This window comes from Anneissia japonica, unplaced genomic scaffold (assembly GCF_011630105.1).
Source record: "Anneissia japonica isolate Jap-2015-1 unplaced genomic scaffold, ASM1163010v1 scaffold436_len19276_cov136, whole genome shotgun sequence".
NCBI classification, from domain to species: Eukaryota; Metazoa; Echinodermata; class Crinoidea; order Comatulida; family Comatulidae; genus Anneissia; species Anneissia japonica.
In genome coordinates, this window is record NW_022690076.1 from 1 (window position 1) to 19,466 (window position 19,466).

The following is a 19,466-nucleotide window of genomic DNA, read 5'->3' on the forward strand; positions in this document are numbered from 1 at the left end:
GACATAATGTAAAGGTCTACACACTATATTTACAACTAAAAATGTTTAGTCTTATTAATGTGCTTACGATTTTGCTTAACGTGTTTAAGATAAAAAAAAAAAAAAGGTTAATTGTTGTATTGAAATACCTAAGCACTTTTATTAGTGCTAAACAGCTGAAGTCTCTAAGCACCATTATAGGCTAAGCATGTGGATCTTTGATATTTAGTATAGGTCTATATTGGACAGATGAAAGTGCGCCGGTTTACTGGCTGCTGAAGACATGAAGTGACCCTTAGGGGAGGAGAAAGTTATTGTAAAGTGCAACATCTAGTCCCGAGTGCATAGAGACCATGTATTCGCTATATAAGTCTCCAACCATGTATTATGCGCTATATAAGTCTCCAACCATTACCATTACCATTAATGTGTAGTTTACGTTTTCCAAATTCAATGTTTCTGATCGCAAAATGTATTTACCCACGAACTATAAAATAGATCGTAATTAATAAAATTGTAATTAGGCCTATGTTATGCTTGTTGGTCAAACAATATTTCAACTTCATTGAGCTGATAATTAGCGGTGCTCTCTCTGAGCGCTGAAAACGAAAGATAATGAAAAGAGTTCAGAGTATCACTGTTTATTAACAAATTACAGACCAATTTTACATTAAAAAAAAAAATGTTCTACTTCCTCGCGACTAAAACACATCTCCAGTCCCAGGGAGCTTATTAGATAATATGCATCGTATTGCATTTAACTATTTAAGAGGGCTCTTGAATATCAGCTTACCTTCGGTGATAAGCCTGAAGGGTGAACAAAATAGTATACAAAATAGTACAAAAATATTTGATAATACAGTATAGATAAAGAAAAATCTTCTGATTTTTTTTTTTTAATAAGAACATGCTTATGTTAATTAAACCCAGTTTGTTACTGTTCTAGTACTAGTTGGAGAGTCTTTGCACAGTGAACTTGTTTGCTTTCTGACAAGAATAGTGCTAGGTTTGTGATGTTTGTAACAATCTGGAAAATAAATAAATGAAATGAAATGAGTACTAACCTTGAATACTTTTGCGTATATCCTTAATCCCGTCCGTCAACAAGGTAAAAGCTTGATCGAACAGCTTTTCGCTAATGGATTCAACTGAAAATATATATAAAAAAATCCATGCGTATTAAATTGGAAAATAGGACTGGTTTGTGTATTTCCTGTCACAGTGAATGATACCATGACATAATGTAAAGGTCTACACACTATATTTACAACTAAAAATGTTTAGTCTTTAATGTGCTTACGATTTTGCTTAACGTGTTTAAGATAAAAAAAAAAAAAGTTAATTGTTGTATTGAAATACCTAAGCACTTTTATTAGTGCTAAACAGCTGAAGTCTCTAAGCACCATTATAGGCTAAGCATGTGGATCTTTGATATTTAGTATAGGTCTATACTGGACAGATGAAAGTGCGCCGGTTTACTGGCTGCTGAAGACATGAAGTGACCCTTAGGGGAGGAGAAAGTTATTGTAAAGTGCAACATCTAGTCCCGAGCGCATAGAGACCATGTATTATGCGCTATATAAGTCTCCAACCATTACCATTACCATTAATGTGTAGTTTACGTTTTCCAAATTCAATGTTTCTGATCGCAAAATGTATTTACCCACGAACTATAAAATAGATCGTAATTAATAAAATTGTAATTAGGCCTATGTTATGCTTGTTGGTCAAACAATATTTCAACTTCATTGAGCTGATAATTAGCGGTGCTCTCTCTGAGCGCTGAAAACGAAAGATAATGAAAAGAGTTCAGAGTATCACTGTTTATTAACAAATTACAGACCAATTTTACATTAAAAAAAAAAATGTTCTACTTCCTCGCGACTAAAACACATCTCCAGTCCCAGGGAGCTTATTAGATAATATGCATCGTATTGCATTTAACTATTTAAGAGGGCTCTTGAATATCAGCTTACCTTCGGTGATAAGCCTGAAGGGTGAACAAAATAGTATACAAAATAGTACAAAAATATTTGATAATACAGTATAGATAAAGAAAAATCTTCTGATTTTTTTTATTAATAAGAACATGCTTATGTTAATTAAACCCAGTTTGTTACTGTTCTAGTACTAGTTGGAGAGTCTTTGCACAGTGAACTTGTTTGCTTTCTGACAATCGGCCAGAATAGTGCTAGGTTTGTGATGTTTGTAACAATCTGGAAAATAAATAAATGAAATGAAATGAAATTGTGCCCAGACTCCGGTGTTCTTATTTTTGGCCGATTTCAACTCAAAATGTTCTATTTTGTTCTTCTTTACACACTTTTCAAACATAGAAAATTATTATTGTACAGCAGTACAACACTACAACACTGTAGTGGAATGTAGTGGCCCCGGAAAAATGGCCCCTGAAAAAAGGCATCAGTAAAAATTAATAAACTCCGGCAAAAATGGCCCCAAATGACCGTTGGTAGGCCTACAGCTACTGTACTGCACTAATAGAGGGTGTTACATAGTCACACCTGCTGCACATTAGGTACTGTACAGATACAATATTTTTTCTAGTTTTTAAAAATGAAAAACCTCTTTTGACATTTTACCTCAGTCTGAATTTGTTCTTACTTTGTTCCTTTGTACGTGTGGTAACTTCAATATTTTAAGCAATATTCGTATTGAATTGATATTTAAATCAACAAAAATATTAAAATAAATCACTACAACACATTGTTATAGTTCTATCTTACCATAATAGATATCTGGATCCATTTTCAAGCAATGTAATCAGCTGCTCAACTAGACATGATTTAACGTTATCTCTGTAAAGACAGGCCTAAGTAATAGTAATATAGTATTATCATCAGTGTTATTATTAGTAGTGCTATTGTTGTCGTCTATAGAGTTGTCACACCTATAATTATTATATAATCTTCTAGTGTTATCTTCATTAAAAGTGAATGGATAATGATGAAAACAGAAACGTAAAAGTGGTAATGGTGACAATGTCGGTTGTAAAAAACACTTTATATCAATAAAGGGATATCTAAAAAGTGAACTGAATCCATCGATTTCTAAGACGTGCAATTTCAAAGAGATGCAAGTCTCAGGCCTACACTTTATATCACAAAAATATGTAAAGGTGGTTAAAAAAAACAAAAACCTCGATCCTTGAAAGAACAGCAGCTTAATTGCTCTCCAGAATTCAGTTCATCCGAAGATGTTTTCTATTCATCAAAGACGGATTCTACAATTTTGTGGTTATCGTTATTTTTATTTCATTTCTGTTAGAACCACATCTGATTGAGGAAAGAAAAGGAAAGGTAAAGTCACTGGAGGGGTCAGGGGGTCCTGACTCCTCACCTTGGGCAAAAAAAAAAAATAAATAAGTAAATAAAAAATTCTGGACCCGTGAGCTGAAATTTTTGTTGTTACAATGGGAAAATTATAAGTCGGAATTCATTGAATCATTTTCAAGAAAGGGGAAACCTAAACTTTTAATGACTTAAATGTCATTTAAGGACACCTCAGAAATCAGAAAAGCGCATTTCCCGCCAACTACTGTAGAAATCAATTTTTTTTTACGTATACACACATAGGCCTGATGATGACATAATGTCCAAATATTGAATCCCAACACGATGGCATGTATTTCAATACTTGGAGTATATATTATACTTTCTTATCTGAGATTAATCAGAGGACCTTCCTGTCACATAGGCCTACTTACTGTAATAAGAATGGGAGAAATTTATCTGACCGTTTTCAAGAGGGGATGAAACCTTGAATTAAAATTAAAAACACTTCCAGAAGTTGGGAAAGCTCATTTCCCGCCATCTAGGAATCGAAATTTTCCCGGGGGAAGACCCCGTACCCACTTTTTTTTTGGAGGTTTTTTTGAAACATTATGACCCCCCTCCTAAATTTGAACCCAGATCAGACCCTGCGGTAAAGAAAGGTAGATAATAAAATGAATAGATAAGAGAGAATGGAAGGGAAAATAAAGGAGAATATAGGAAAACAACATTATGGAAGTACAGAATTAGAAAGGAAAGGAAGAAAAGAATAAAGACAAATAACTAGGAAAGGTAAAATGAAGAAAGATGTAGTAAAAAAAAAAAAAGAGGAAAAAGGGAAAAGTAATTGAAAGGAAAATAAAAGCACAATAATTTGGCCGTTCCCTATAATACTTTATTATGAATAGAAATACATGAGAACACTAACCTTATTCTGTTAGGTCTGGCGTCCTATGCACCTTCTGATGACTAATGGTGTGTTGTCTAAAATATTGGGGTGAGCCTTTTTATAATAGGGACTTTGAACTCTAAATGCAAACATTTGGGATTGTATAGCCGCAGCAGTCGCGAAAAACATGTTTACTCTAGATTATATAAACATGTTAATGACCCATTGTATAGTGTATCATATGAAAACATAGGTCTACATAATTTCTCAAAAATTATAATAAATCAAAAAGTCTACATTAACCATCATCTGTCGTCCATATAGACAGGTATCAATGTATTCATGAAAATAAAGCATTATATAAATCATAAATGATCATCATTAATAATTTTATTCACTTTTAAGGTGTTGTTCATGACCCATTGTATAGGGTATAACATGAAAGCCTAGACCTATGCCATTCCTCAGAAATTATAATAAAACGGACAATCTACAATATCAACCATAATCTACCGTCCATAGACAGTTATCACTTTATTTATTCATGAAAATGAAGCATCATATTGATAATGCGAGACCCTTAATATTAATATGTACTTTCTAGGCGTCTGTACACCTACATAGAGCCAATGCCGTATCAGCTATTGGGACAGTCCCACACAATTTTTCTATTGGGTCCACAAAGAATGGGGTCCACATTTTAAAATTGGGTTCGGATTTCTCATATTTTGTGTAAAATAGGTCCAGATTTCTCATATTTTGCGTAAAATGGGTAAATTTTTAAGAAAATGGGACCAGATTATTCATATTTTTGCGTAAAATGGGACAACTTTTAAGAAAATTGGTCCACATTATTTGAATTTACGCGTAAAGTGGGTCCACCCTGATATTGTCCCACAATGTTAAAAAATCCTGGCTATGGCATTGCATAGAGCGCATACTGACCCTTTCCTGAGCCATGGGTAACTTGCAATGCCTCAAAAATCATTGCTTCACTCAGAACTTATTTTAGAGCATCTGAATCAATGCGTTTTGATGGCCCTTTGTAGCCATGAGGCTTGTTCAGCTTGTATAGTACATGTACAAAAATTATTAAAGTCTACAAGAATGCCTGATTTTAAAGGGTTTCACCCCCCGAACATTGATCGACCAGCTACAGCTATCAAGGTTGCCACATACAACAGAACATAAATAACACTCCAAAATTTGGTATTCTAAGTGTCTAAACAAATGTACATTCCAAATAATTTTCAAACATAATTTGTTCACACATATGTATAGCCATCCTATAAATTCAATATGGGGAAAAATGTTTTGTTCATTTCTTTCTTTTTTTCTATGCTTTGGAGATTCTCTCTATACTCCCTCCCTACAATGTCACCCAGGTCAACACGAGCTTCTTCAATTGTTCTCTACTACTTTGTTACTAGACCTACTTTCCACACTATATCTTTATCTCTTTATCTCACTATAACTCATTTATTCCCACAAGTTCTGTTCTTTCGAATAAACTTCCACCACAGGTTTCCCAAATTCAACATTTGAACTTAATTTATTTAATGTTATTTTTTTGTTGTATAATTAATGTACTGTAAGTCATATTTATATTTAAGTTTTCAACATTTTTATCTGCGAGTGTTTTTTATACCAATAAATGAAAAACTCAATATCAATCGCAACAATCTACTCTCTCTTTCTAAATTTTTTTTTGCCTGGACCATTTATAGGCTTCAACTTTTCTAGGAATCGCATATTAAAAAACATTATGAAATATCCTTGCTTGTAATTTTGTACCATTGTACTTAATTGAATTCAAGATGACTTTTAAAGAGATAGTCAAATCCGTACAGGCCAGAACACTCTTTAGCATATGGCCCAGACTGTGCAACACTGTAGGGGGATCACCATGCCTCCGTACAGTCTGTTTACTTTCCCAACATATGCCGGTACCCATTTATACTATTGGGTAGAGAGGGACAAACAAATAAAATGTATTCTTGCACAGTAAGGGCTCGAACCCTTGACCACAATGCTGAGAGTATCAAACAAATGAATGAAGCCAAATTGCTTCACTTCTAAACTAAAAGAAAAGAATATAATGAATGCATTAAGAGTATTACGGTATAAGAACATGAAAGACAAGACATAGAAAAAGATAAAAAATGCATATTGAATTAAGGAATCTTTAAAACAATTGCAGTTATTTTCATTTCAATCTGTCTTCTAAAACTTGAGCTCCTTTAAAGTCTGCCTTTTGTAGTACCTTCATCATAGGTGTCATTGCTTCCTTAATGTTAGTCTTTACAGAATCACTTCCACAATCCAACAGGCTGAAAACAAATGTACACATAACAGTAAAACAACAAATCTAAATAAAATTCATTATAACAACCACCAAAACCATCTGTGGGTCAACTCCTTACAATGTTCTGGGGACAGCCATATACAATGCACTTAGCAAATATTATATCAGAGACAGTTTCACCTGGAGCACTGTGTGCATGGTGTAATCTAAAAATCCATGTGCTTACACTTTGTGTTCCTTTTCTAAGCATAGACCTAATGGTATAGCGATTAACATATGGACATCAATAAAATGATGTTTACTCACCAAACAAGAATGAATGCTCCCCTGTTAATGGTACTCCATGTCGCTATCTTCTCTGTACCCACTTTCTCAACCAACATTTCACTAAAATCTGAAAGCAATTATGAAAAATTTTGAATATTTATTAAAGAAAGTAGATCCAACCACTGTACTTCTGTATAGTAAAAAACAACACTAAACCAAACTGGTATTTCTTTTATGCAGGTAATTTCAAGGTTGACATTCCTTCAGAAATAGGCAAGTCAAATGGCCAAATGGTTAAGGCAGGGTTGCCCCAACCTACAGGTTCTGGCGGCACACTTGTCATGGTCCTGGTGGTGGATGAAGTCTTCTCTGATAGAGATTACCACCATAGGCCCAGTGAACACAATTGGCAGTTAAATTTATTAATAATTGTCAGGGCAAGAAAAACTCAATTGGTTTGGATATACAGTATCTACAGGAATAGCAGCTAATTAAGCAATATACAATCTTGCAGGGGCATGTGAATGCAAAACGGAAGAAAGGAAGACCTAGAAGAAATTAGGTGAACAACATTAATGGGTGATGTGGTAAATAGCGACAGTTCCATCAGTGCTCCCACAACCTGACACCCAACAGGTTATAGAACAAATGATGATGATGATGATGATGTGAATCATTCAAATGCAGACCATATTTTACTTACTCTATACAAATAATAATGTATTTTAATCACAGTTTAACATCATTATTGGTGTAGGTTTAAGAAGAGTTTTTATTTGGGATGAACCTTAATACAGATATTTGTTATTGGACTTTGTAACAGCGGCAGCAGAGTGAAAGAAACCCAAATATAAATAGAGTACAACAATAAAGCCAGCATACTAATGCATTCCATAACATGTAGTGTAAACAAATCCTAGGCATTGTTTAATATAAATATCTTGTATTAACATTTATCTACAGGTCAATGTCCCATCCCACAATTATGGTCTGCTTGCACACAGGGTGGCATGACTCTCAATAAGAACCATATAAAACCATCAAGCACTTTTCTATTTAACAAGACATAGTATACTGTCAGATTTCAGCCGTACACTATTGGTATAATAATCATATAGGTTTTATCCGAGCATAACACCCTAAAGTTTTAACCCTTGAAAAGCAAGATTAAACTTATTGTTATTAATAACAAGCCACAAATAACTAGATAAGGTTGATTAAAGAATTATTAAAACTATTAATTATTAATTAATTATTATTATTATTATTTTTCAAGGTCCCATGTTGGAAGAAGCTACTTCTGGTAGATCTAGTTAATGGGCTTTCTTAATGTATTTAACTATTTTTATTTATTAGATAGTAATAGCATTTTAATTCCTTAGTTTTAACATTTAAGTAACCAACCTGAATTCTGTGTTTCTTTGTCTTGTTGAATAAGTTTCTTCAACACAATATGTCCAGCAGGGTGTTCAACAATATGCATCTGTTTCACACAAAATAGCATTATACAAATACAGATTATTAAAATAATAATAAAAAAAGTAGTTCAGCATATCTGTAGCTTATTGTAATTTATATAATAATACTAATGAAACAATATTTGTTACCACTAACTGACTGACTGTTTTAGTGCTTTTTCCAACCGCAAAGTATACAGAATATTTTATAAATACTACACACAAGAATACAAATCAAATGTTAAAAATGCGATAATAAATCCATGTGTGTGGATTGCAACTATGTACTTGTTACTTATATAGCGCTTTTCCTTTCAGTTACCAAGTGCTGTAAGTTTTTCCCTGGTCATTGAATCCACATGCTTAACCCTCTGGATACCGGATTCTTTTGTAGTGCAAACCCTTGAATACCGGATTCTTTTGCAGTGTAACAAGGTTCTTTGCTTTTTTTGAGTATACGTCGTTCTGGTGGATTTTTGGGAACTTTTTGTAAATTATACAGAAAAATGTTTCTAAAAACAAAGAAAGCTTATAGAATAAGCTTTCATTTGATGTATAATTTATATTTTTGGGAATTATTTTTCATAATATAATATAATATAATATATATATATAATATAATAGAAATGACAGAAAAATGCTACATATAATGCAGCAAAAACCGGAAAAAAAATTAATTATAGCCAAAAAAATATAAAAACAAATATAAAACATTCCTATTCCACACAGTTATATAATTTATTTACCCAACCATCCATAACTATAAGCGCGATCTTTCCATTCAAAAGCGTCGACTACCCTCGAATTTCTAGGCTTCAATTAGGCATACAATTAGGATCCTAAGACAATGATTAAAATTGATTTAATTTAACTGATATAATCAACAGTACCTGGCACAATACACTGAAATAACTTTAAATCTTACTTTATCTAGTGAATTTGTTGAGTCCCTATCAATGGCTACTAAGTCTTCTGATGCCAAATTACAGATAGCTTCCATAGCTAGCTTCTTGTCACCTGTAAAAATTATAAATATCTCAAAAGTTACGTGAATATGCCTGAAGGTTTTCCATGACCTATACTTACAGAGGAAGATTCAGGGGGAAGGCAAAAGAAACCCTGAGCCTCTAGAATTTTTAAAAATTGTATTCAAATTAATTTTCAGAATACCTTTCCCAGCCATCCAGAGGTGATATTGACAAAAATGTCATACCTCAGCCTACACCATGATGGGACTGAGGTAGTCTGGGCCCTACATTAGTAAAATTCCCTTCTAGGGCCCCCTTACTTTCATATTTCTAGATCTGCCACTGACTTACCAACAGCATTCTGGAAAATAGCAGTTACAAGAAGACATGTTTGTTTGTTGCGGACAAGTTCTCTAGCATGACTCTGAACATGTTTTAGCAAAGGCTTACTGACAGCTTCTAGTACCTCCTGTCTCCTGGTGTTCAAATCTTTTTTACTGCAACACAAAAATTATATACTTGTGTTTCAGAATACACATTTGATAAATACTGCCAATACACACACTTTGTTTTTGTTACCATTAGTATTATTATTATTATTATTATTATTATTATACTAACCTAGTTGCATTTTCATCTCCCTTCTTGAGCAGGGTAATGATATGAGGGTGGAAATGAAGCTGTTGTCGATGACAGAGTAAATACAGCAATACCTTTCGCCCATATTGGTTATCGCAAAGCTCACCTACACACTTCATCATTTCCTAAAGATTAAAACCATGCTGTGATTATTAGAAAGCCAAAATAAAATGTGACAAAACCATCAAAATGTTATTATAAACAAAAAACTACCAAAGGCATCCTAAAATCATGACCAAAATCATTTTTAAAGCTGTATACACACTACCAAGTTTATGGGACAAATATCTGTCATTTGCCCATATATGGACATGATGTTATTTAACATCTATATATGGAAATGATATCATCCATATACAGTATGCAGTAGTTTCATAGACATTCAAGTTGAAAATCATCCATCAAACTTACTGCTTGAAGACACTGAGCTAATAAACTTAGATATTAAAATGTATTATTTGAGATTTTTAATAAAATTAGAACAAGAAAATAAAATTTAATTGAAGTTATCTCTTGATATACCAATAATTTATTAGTCTTACTTGCAACGGTTTCCACCATAGCAAGTTAAGTCTATTGAATTATTAATTAGACTTATTGTTACGGTTTCCACCGTAGAAAGTAAGCCTAATAAATTATTGGTTTATTATTGGTTTTACGGAACCTTTACGGAACCAGATGAAATTCTTTGAGAAGAAAATACAATACAATACAATACAATAGACAGACATTTTAAGGAATTTTTCAAAATGATGTGAAAATCAGTAGAAAACAGAATTATTGAACCAGTCAAATATGAGCTGAAATATAATCCAGCTACTCACAACGTGCAATCCAACGTCAAAAAGAAAAGAAAAAGAAACATTATATGGTTCAACCCACCTTACAGTGCCAATGTTAAAACAAAAATTGGACATGAATTTCTTAAAATTGTAGATGAATGTTTCCCACATGATCATGCTCTTAGAAAAGTGTTTAATAGGAACACTATCAAGATCAGTTATAGCTGTATGCCCAATATTGGCTCGATACTATCCGCTCACAGCAAAAAGGTGCTAAATAATAAGGATACGCACTTAGATAACATCGAGCAATGTAATGTCCCTTGTCTGGTAATTTTCTAACCAGTGGTGTAGTTTATCAGGCTACTATCACAAGGGATGACAACAATAAGGTTGAGACGTACGTCGGTCTCACCGAAAAACTTTTAAAAGTAGGTATAACGTGCATACTTGTTCATTCCGGAATGTTAAATATAGAAATAGTACCACGCTTAGTCAATATGTTTGGAAACTTAAAGACAGCAATGTAAAGCATAAAATACAATGGCGAATACTATCTAAATGCAAGCCATACTCTAATGTTAATAAACGATGCAACCTATGCCTGCACGAGAAATATCACATTATATGCAATCCAGAAGCTAGTACACTTAACGAAAGAAACGAATTAGTTAGTGCATGCAGACATAGAAGAAAGTTCCTACTAAGATACCAAACTTAACAATAGCCTATCACAGATCCATCTATTAAACAAAAGAGAGTCCAGTACTAATTAACATAGCATTTTCTTTATAAACAGTTTTTATCATCTTTATCTACAGTACTTCATTATTCCGAGTAAGCTTCATTTAGAGCTGAGCACCTGATGATTGAGGCTGTGCCCTCATGAAACAGTCTGTAGTGCAAAATAAAATGTTGAGTTTGTAACCTAGTGTCTTTGATTACTTATTTATATTGCTCTACGTGTGTATTGAGCACTTTCGCCTTCATGATCTGGTTCAAACTAACCATGCAGATATAAAGTGTATACATATATATATATAAACTTGCCTAAGTCGACTTTGCACAATATAAGTTACTGTAGTAATAAGTCATATAAGTATCAATCGTCTTCAAGTCAAAGTCATAATACAAAAATAACAAATGTTTATTCACTAACATAGGAGGTGAGTTAAAAAGTACCATCCAATTCTGTTAGAAAATAGGCATGTAAATTATAATAATTAAATAAAGAATCAAATAATTCTTGATTAAAACTATGCAAGAAAATAGGTATTAATTTGATAATTGGTTAAAATATACACACACACACCGTTACTTTTCAAACCTGGAATTGCGTGACTAAACTTATCATTGATACTAGCTACTATTAGCTTCACTATTTACTTAATGAAACATTAAACCACTTCAAAACTGAAATCACTGTGTTTTTATTCGATAATGACACAATTTCAAGATAACAATGTAAAATAAAACTGTTAATGTAAATATTTATTTAGTGGCACCTGGTAATACCCATCACAAGCTAACTCCCAGGTTCTGACTGCAGATACTTGGGACACCTATTTTTAAAATTTTTTTTTTCATTTGAAAGTCTGATGTGCCTGGCAGGAAACATCTATCAACCAGTAAAAACTGAACTGGTTCAGTCTGTGTCTCGCAGAATGCTGATAGCTCATTTTATCCTTTTAAACAAACAATTCAGTGTTTTTAATCAAACTTTTAAGGGTTTTTGTAAACAATATACTGTATAAGTTAATATGCAATTAAGTAATAGTCTATTCAAAATAATTCTGAATTTGGTTAATGTTAGTATGTAATCAATTAAAATTTGAAGATGATTACAAGATTTTAAAAATTACAATACACAGTTATTGTCAACAAATAATTGACAGAATACTTACATTAAGGACAATCTTGGAGAGTAACTTTGTGTCATCCACCGAGTCCAACAACGCCAACATCACCCAATGACCGTACTCTTCACGGCAGATCTTACTGACGTATGTTTTGAAGGACTTCATAATAACTTTACGATCCTATGAAAAGAGACCACAAGGAGAAAAGAGTAAAGTCCTATCTTATACCCATCACTCGGTGCTCAAAGACTAAGCAAGATTGTTTGCAAGCAAGGTCAATTTGGTTACATCCATTATATGCAAAAAAGACAGGCGTCTAAGGCTATGTTAGCAATTATGGCTAATATAAAAACTATGGGTATATATATCAATTGAAATTAATTTTAAAATTTGTTATATCAAACTAAAATCTATTCTTGACTATGGGAGCGATGCCCGGGGCTACATAAATGGTGATGACATTAAATGAGTCAATATTAAATTTTTTAAGTTTATACTAGAAATTCAGGGATTAGAAGCGAGACCAACAAAAAAAATAAAATGTTTAAATGCAGAAAAGGCATAAGTTAAATACATAAAAGAAGATCTATGTGTTAATTATCATCTGTGTATCATGGAGGAATTAGTTCTATATAAAATGACAAAATTAAACCATTGAAAACCCATTCTAAAATAACTAAACTTTAAATATACATTTTTCCTGAAATTAAACTACAATATTACAATACTGTACTCAGAAGCTCAAACAAAACATGAGAGATAAGCTTTCTAATATATAAATTGTCATAGCACTTTAATCTATGTAGCAACATAAAATAAAGAGGTTGCAATTTGTAGGTTTGTCTAAGTTTCATGGTATGAACTTTATATTTATTTGTCTGTCATTTATATGAATTGATAGTAAAACAGTAATAAGATTCATGCCCACATTGTATAACTATAGGACATGAGTATTCAACCAGATGTTGGAATCAGGAGACCAATGTTATCTTTGGGATGACACAAACTAAACACAAAATCACTTTATTATCTGTACAGCATCTGCCTGATACACATGCCCACAATACTCTTTACAAAAAAAGACAGTGTTATCTAACATGACCATAATTAGCTGACAGCCAAATGTAATTCTTCTTCATGTCAACAAAACAATCAGCAAAACAAATACACCATAATAAATGTACAGTAGGGGTCCTTAACCTCTTAGCTTAAAAATACCTCCTGTAAAATCCCAAATATTGAATTGTTCATTAAAAGATTCAAGCTTTCAACATCCAATGAGATCCAGATCAACAAAATTCATTGTTTAATTTTAAACCAAGAAAACTTTAGGTCAGATTCACACGAGAGACCTAGTATTTGGATCGGGGCTAACTGTTAGCACCTGTGTGTGTGAAGGCCCGATCGGTTAGCGCTACCTGTTACCAGATCCGGATACGCTAATGGTTAGCGAGCGCTATTGGTTAGCAAATTGGGGATTGTCTTGTATGTACGCATGGCAGCTACCGTTAGCTACCGTGCGTGAACATAACCTCAATCTAATTACGAGCCAATTAAAGAGTGTAAAGAAAATAATAGTAACAATTAAGCATCAAATATTGAAAATAACATATGAAAATTATATACTACAATAATTACAAGGAAAATTACGAGTCTACCAGCCTGGCTACAACAGCCAAAAGGTGATCAAAAATTTTGAGTTTGGATCCTGATGCTATTCAAATACTAGTAGATGTCATGTGCTAAATTTGGAATCACAAGACCAATGTCAACTTTGTGATGACACAACCTAAAAAATCCCTTTATTATCTGTACAGCATGCCTACAATACCCTTTTACAAGTGTTACCTAACACGATGACAATTGGCTGACAGCCAAATATAATTTCTGGTTTACTTCAAAATAATCAGCAATATGAACACACCGTGATAACAATTTTTTGAGTAATGTCTTTAACCTCTTAGTTTAAAAATACTTTCTGTAAAATCCCTTTTGAAATGAATATTGAATTGGTCATTAAAAGAATCAACCCTGGCCATCAGGCGCAAGCTCGGTGGTCTAGAGGTATGATGCCAGGCTAGTGATCTGGAGATCGTGGGTTCGAGTCCCACCCGAGAACAACTTGCGATTTTTTCAAATGTACTGAGTATTCGGTACATTTCCACGTCAGGTAGGGCAAAAATTACACCTATAAAAGAATCAAGTTATCAATGTCAAATTTATTGTTTAATTTTTAACTAGGAAAACTTAAATTAATTACAAGCCACTTTAAGAGTGTAAAGAAAATAATGGTAACAATTAAGCATCTAATAATAAAAAATAACATATAAAAATTACATACTATTATATATAATCAAAATAAAAGTCTACCAGCCTGGCATTATAGCTCAGTTGGTACAACAGGAAATCGTTGTTCGAAAACTTAGCTTAGATCCTGAGGCTAACAATGCATTTTCACCAATCTATTTAAATTTAATTTCTCAGTTTTAGTTTCATAGCTTCTTTACATTTTATATCACTGATTACCTTTGCTGTGCCATGCCAGACACATTGCATCGCAACTCGAGCTCCATCGTGAGTATGAAGAATTTGAACCACGACCTCTCTTATGGATTCTATCATTTCCTAAGAAGAGAATTAAAAAAGAATTTAAGAATACTATATTACAGTACCAGTATATAAAATAAAATTATTTTCTATGCTTACCAGTATCTAAAAGAATCGTAAGCATAACATTATATAATGCACATGAAATACAGTTCAGAAGAACTACTGTATTAAAATCTACAAAACTATAAAACTTGTTCAAATAACTTAAATTTTCACACACACAAATAAAATATAAAAAATTATAACAAATGAGACAAGTTGTGAAATATACATAAGATGTATAAATGGCATTTAAATATTGAGTGATGTACACCATTTTATTGGGTCTATTTTGAAACAGCGCCACCAAAGTCTCGCATCTTTTCACTGGGGGACTTCCAGCAGCCTAGTCTGAGCAATTTTTTTTTTTCCAGACACATATTTTCTTTTGAGTACTTCAACAACCAAAAATCACTGCAGGTTTATGTGCCCTTATTTTTTGTTCTTTTCGTTTTGGTATTCTGTTTTCAAAGACGATCCTAGGCCCAGACTAACTCACAACAACAATAAGGTTATGTACCGGTCACAGCACAGCAGATACATGCTGGTTAATATGTAGTCCCCCAGTGGTAGTTGCCAGGTTGTTGGAAATTTTCATTTCAAATTTGGCGAAAATGGTGTATATGATTGAATAGGTACTATGCACTTACGGATCTTAGTTGTGGACGTGCATGAACGAAGAAATCATACAAAACTTTGTGAATCATTGTGTGTTTGATAACTGTCCTGTAAGAGACATATAAATAAGAATTACAATAAAAATATATGGTTCCAGGGAAAAAAAAAAATCTTTCCCATTGAGATTGGAATCCAAACCTGATTTTAAACCAATAAAGTACTGAACGGTACTGAATATTTATATTGCATAATTATTCATATAATTATTAATAAACAATAATTATATAATAGGCTAACAGTATTTTAAAAATCTGATAGAATAAAAATTATACTAAAAATGTTCAATATCCTTACTTGTCAACCATGGAGGTAAGCGTTTTTGCCATGTGCTCCGTGATTTGACGTTTCTTCTCCGGCTCAGCCTCAATTATGTCATTGAGACTCTCAACCCCTTCTTTCTACAGGTAAAATAAGTTAATACACATTTTTTTTAAAATCAATAATAATTGGCAATAAATAAATATCAGTGATTTCTAATTGGCGAGTCGATTGGCCGAGCAGTTAAGACAGGGGAACTGTGACATACAGCCATAAAATCGGCACTTGTTCGAACGGCACGCTCGCTTATGGTTCCGGTGGTGGAACGAGTATTCTTGGATAAGGACTCTCAACCGTAGGTCCAGTGTACACAATTGGCTCGTGTGCACTTTAAAGAACCCAGCACATCATTCGAGAAGAGTAGGGGGTCACCCCGGTGTACTGGTCCATAGTCCCCTGTCTGGCCACAGAAGGAGCGCTCACGACGCGGCCCATGTCAGGTATCCATCCTACCTGCGAATCCTTCTACCACACTACGTAAGCTAGATCTAGCTACGTAGTGACTCGATAAGAAGAAGTGATTTCTATATGTAAATATATTGTCTCCTCACAAACAATTATGTAAAATAATTCAACTACTGACAATAACAATGTGATAAGTTACTTACTTTAAACACAGCAAAAGACGGACCATAGAACTCCTCAAGGAGTGCAGACCTCTGCTTTAAATTAGCATGGTTGTTGTAGGCCATCTCAATAACCTCTGAAGCTTCCTTGTGCCGTACCATTTTGCATACGCTACCATGGAACGACGACATTATATGGTTACGCTGTTCTTTTGTACCGTATCGCAACATCTGCTTTACAAAAAATTTAGCGTACTTACACTTTGACATATTGAGGATGTGATCTATCAAAAAGAGGAAAACAGCAAATTAATAAACTAAACTACAGCTTAAAGTTGAAATATGATTACATAGTTAAAATAAAAAAATATTAGGGATGCTATTGTAAAGCCCTCTCCAGGCTATCCAATGTGGCATACCTAAATATAGTCATGATGACATCACATTATGACCATATATAATAATCAAGTATAATTCTCACAACTCGTATATGTGCAATCTTTTTATTCCAATTCAATGAATCAATATTTTACACACTTTCATCATATCCAAGTATTTAGTAGATATATAATAAGTCTTATTTGTATTTTTGAACCGTGGAAACCAATTATCATGATGCATTGACATTTTCACTTAATAAATATCTGAATCTGAATCTGAATATAGGCACATCATGACTACAATATATTAATGGGCATACAACAAAATTTGATAATCTGGACAAAGCCTAATAATCTTTTTAATCTATTTCCTGTTGCACCTTTGTTCTAAAATATAGGAATTACTTATTAACCTATTAATATAGGAATTAATTAAATTGACATTGTGTTGGTGATTACTAATAACAATAACACTTTGTTGAACTAAGTTTTTGTAGTAAAGTAAGTATAGTGAAATATAGATGAATTACATGATTACAGTGTAAAAAAACTGATATATTTGTTTTCTTTCAAGGAGTAGTAGATTAAAAGCACCATTAAAGTCAATACATTATATTTGCGAAATTCAAGTTTACAACCCCATCACTGCCAAAATCAAGAATTATACATTAAAAACACAAAGTATCTTAAACATGAAAAATCATACAAAGATGTTGATATGATATGCTTTATCATATTTCTACAATTTGGGCTTTGTATTGTATCAATCAATCAATCAAACAATTAAAAAAACTTAATTTCACAAATAAGCATAACAAAAAATCTCACAACTTTCTCTTTTTAAGATGGGAAAAAAATTATACCACCACAAATTGTTTTATATCGACTGGACCCTTCTGAAATCTAACCACACCCATATCAAAACAGTATAATTTTTGTTTGAAGAGCTGTTCAAGTATTTGTTATTGAGGGCAGTAAACATAAAAGCTAGCAGTAATAACATGAAATTCAATTAACCCAACAAATAATTGACACAGATGGCAGCATTCAAAATATTTAATTGAACTTATAATATCCACCTTTGACTTCATTAAACATGTCACTACGTAGGCTTTCATCTCCAAACTTCAAACAGCATTGGATAACTCGTACAGAATCATGAGCATAAACAAGCTGAAAGAAAAAATAACAAAATAACATTAAGTAACTTTTAAAACACATTTTTATAACTAAAAGGAAACATTCCAACTTTATCATTATGAAATTGACACATTACAAATATTTGATTATTGTTGTTATTATGACTGTCCTACAGAATATAAAATTTTAGATTAATAATTATCTTGTTAAACAAAATTCTGAAACCTATACCACACCTTCTGTTTTGAAGAACCTGGATTTGACCCATGTTAGCAATTCACTATTGTAGAGCTGATCATTAGCAGCACACATATATGAAATATATTCTCTCAATTTAGAATATTATATGTAAGACACAAAAAGTACCGTACCTCCAAAACTTTACCACTGACAAGTTCCCTTAATTCATTTAGAATTTCTTGACGCTTTTCCTTGGTACATTTTTCCCTGAAAAAAAGTCAGTTATTTAATTTCAGGAAATGTACTGTATATTGGATGTTTTGAACTTGGTTTAATACTTGGATTTTTTGGTAAGTTAGACAGATACTACAAGCATAAAGTTAAATCATTCCTTTGATTTTCATATTTAGCTCAGTGGACCTCTGCTAACCCCGTTCCTTTTGATACTGCTTAAAGATAGTAAACATACTGTATGTCAACTTGTGTGTTTGTGAGACACATGCACACTCTTGGCTATTAAATAACATGTTTTGATTGGTCGTTTGTTAAGTCTAAATGACACACCAAAAAGGTTCATTGACATCTTGAGCATCCTTTTGAAATGAGTACGAGCACTAAAAATAAAAAAATCTGTAACGGTATTAAGTTTCATATTAAGTTACTTGTTGTTATACACCTTGGTATTATTATTATTAAATGATCATTATTTAACCTTGTGTTGGGTGGGTGACATTCATGAGCGAACTTACTGTCGTAACACTTCCCACATTTTCTTGCTTTTCTGTGCCAATTCATAGTTTGTTTTCACCTGTTTTCGGACATCTTTCCGTTGTTTTTTACTCATCTGCAAGAGGTCTGGTTTATCTAGATCTTGGAATTACAAGCAAAAGTATAACAATCTAATAGTAATTTGTTTATAACTAGTATATATCAACATTTCTTAAAAACATTTACAAATTCAATATAATTTAATGCTTTTATTAGACGAACTGTAAGTACATAATGAATCTTGGTGATATTAATTAATCTGTAATTCATTATGATTAACCTAATGCTAAATGGAATGACACTATCGCTTAATTTTCCATCCCAAGTTACTATACTGTATGTGTAGTACTGC

The 19,466-nt window shown here is 32.7% G+C and overlaps 1 protein-coding gene and 1 non-coding gene across 2 annotated transcripts; one reads left to right on the forward strand and one right to left on the reverse strand.

Annotated features, from left to right (window-relative positions):
* Nucleotides 1-5,985: 5,985 nt before the first annotated feature.
* LOC117099855 (pumilio homolog 3-like) lies at nucleotides 5,986-19,198 on the reverse strand (the record flags this gene model as incomplete). Its single annotated transcript, XM_033239377.1, is given in 14 exon segments — nucleotides 5,986-6,488; nucleotides 6,770-6,857; nucleotides 8,135-8,213; nucleotides 9,113-9,204; nucleotides 9,507-9,652; nucleotides 9,777-9,919; nucleotides 12,481-12,615; nucleotides 14,962-15,060; nucleotides 15,735-15,810; nucleotides 16,057-16,160; nucleotides 16,689-16,930; nucleotides 18,106-18,199; nucleotides 18,538-18,613; nucleotides 19,096-19,198. Coding segments are annotated over 14 exon segments (1,601 nt in total), but the record flags the coding sequence as incomplete, so codon positions are not given.
* On the forward strand, nucleotides 14,484-14,555 carry Trnat-agu. The gene has a single exon. It is a non-coding gene; the product is annotated as a tRNA-Thr (tRNA).
* Nucleotides 19,199-19,466: the final 268 nt, after the last annotated feature.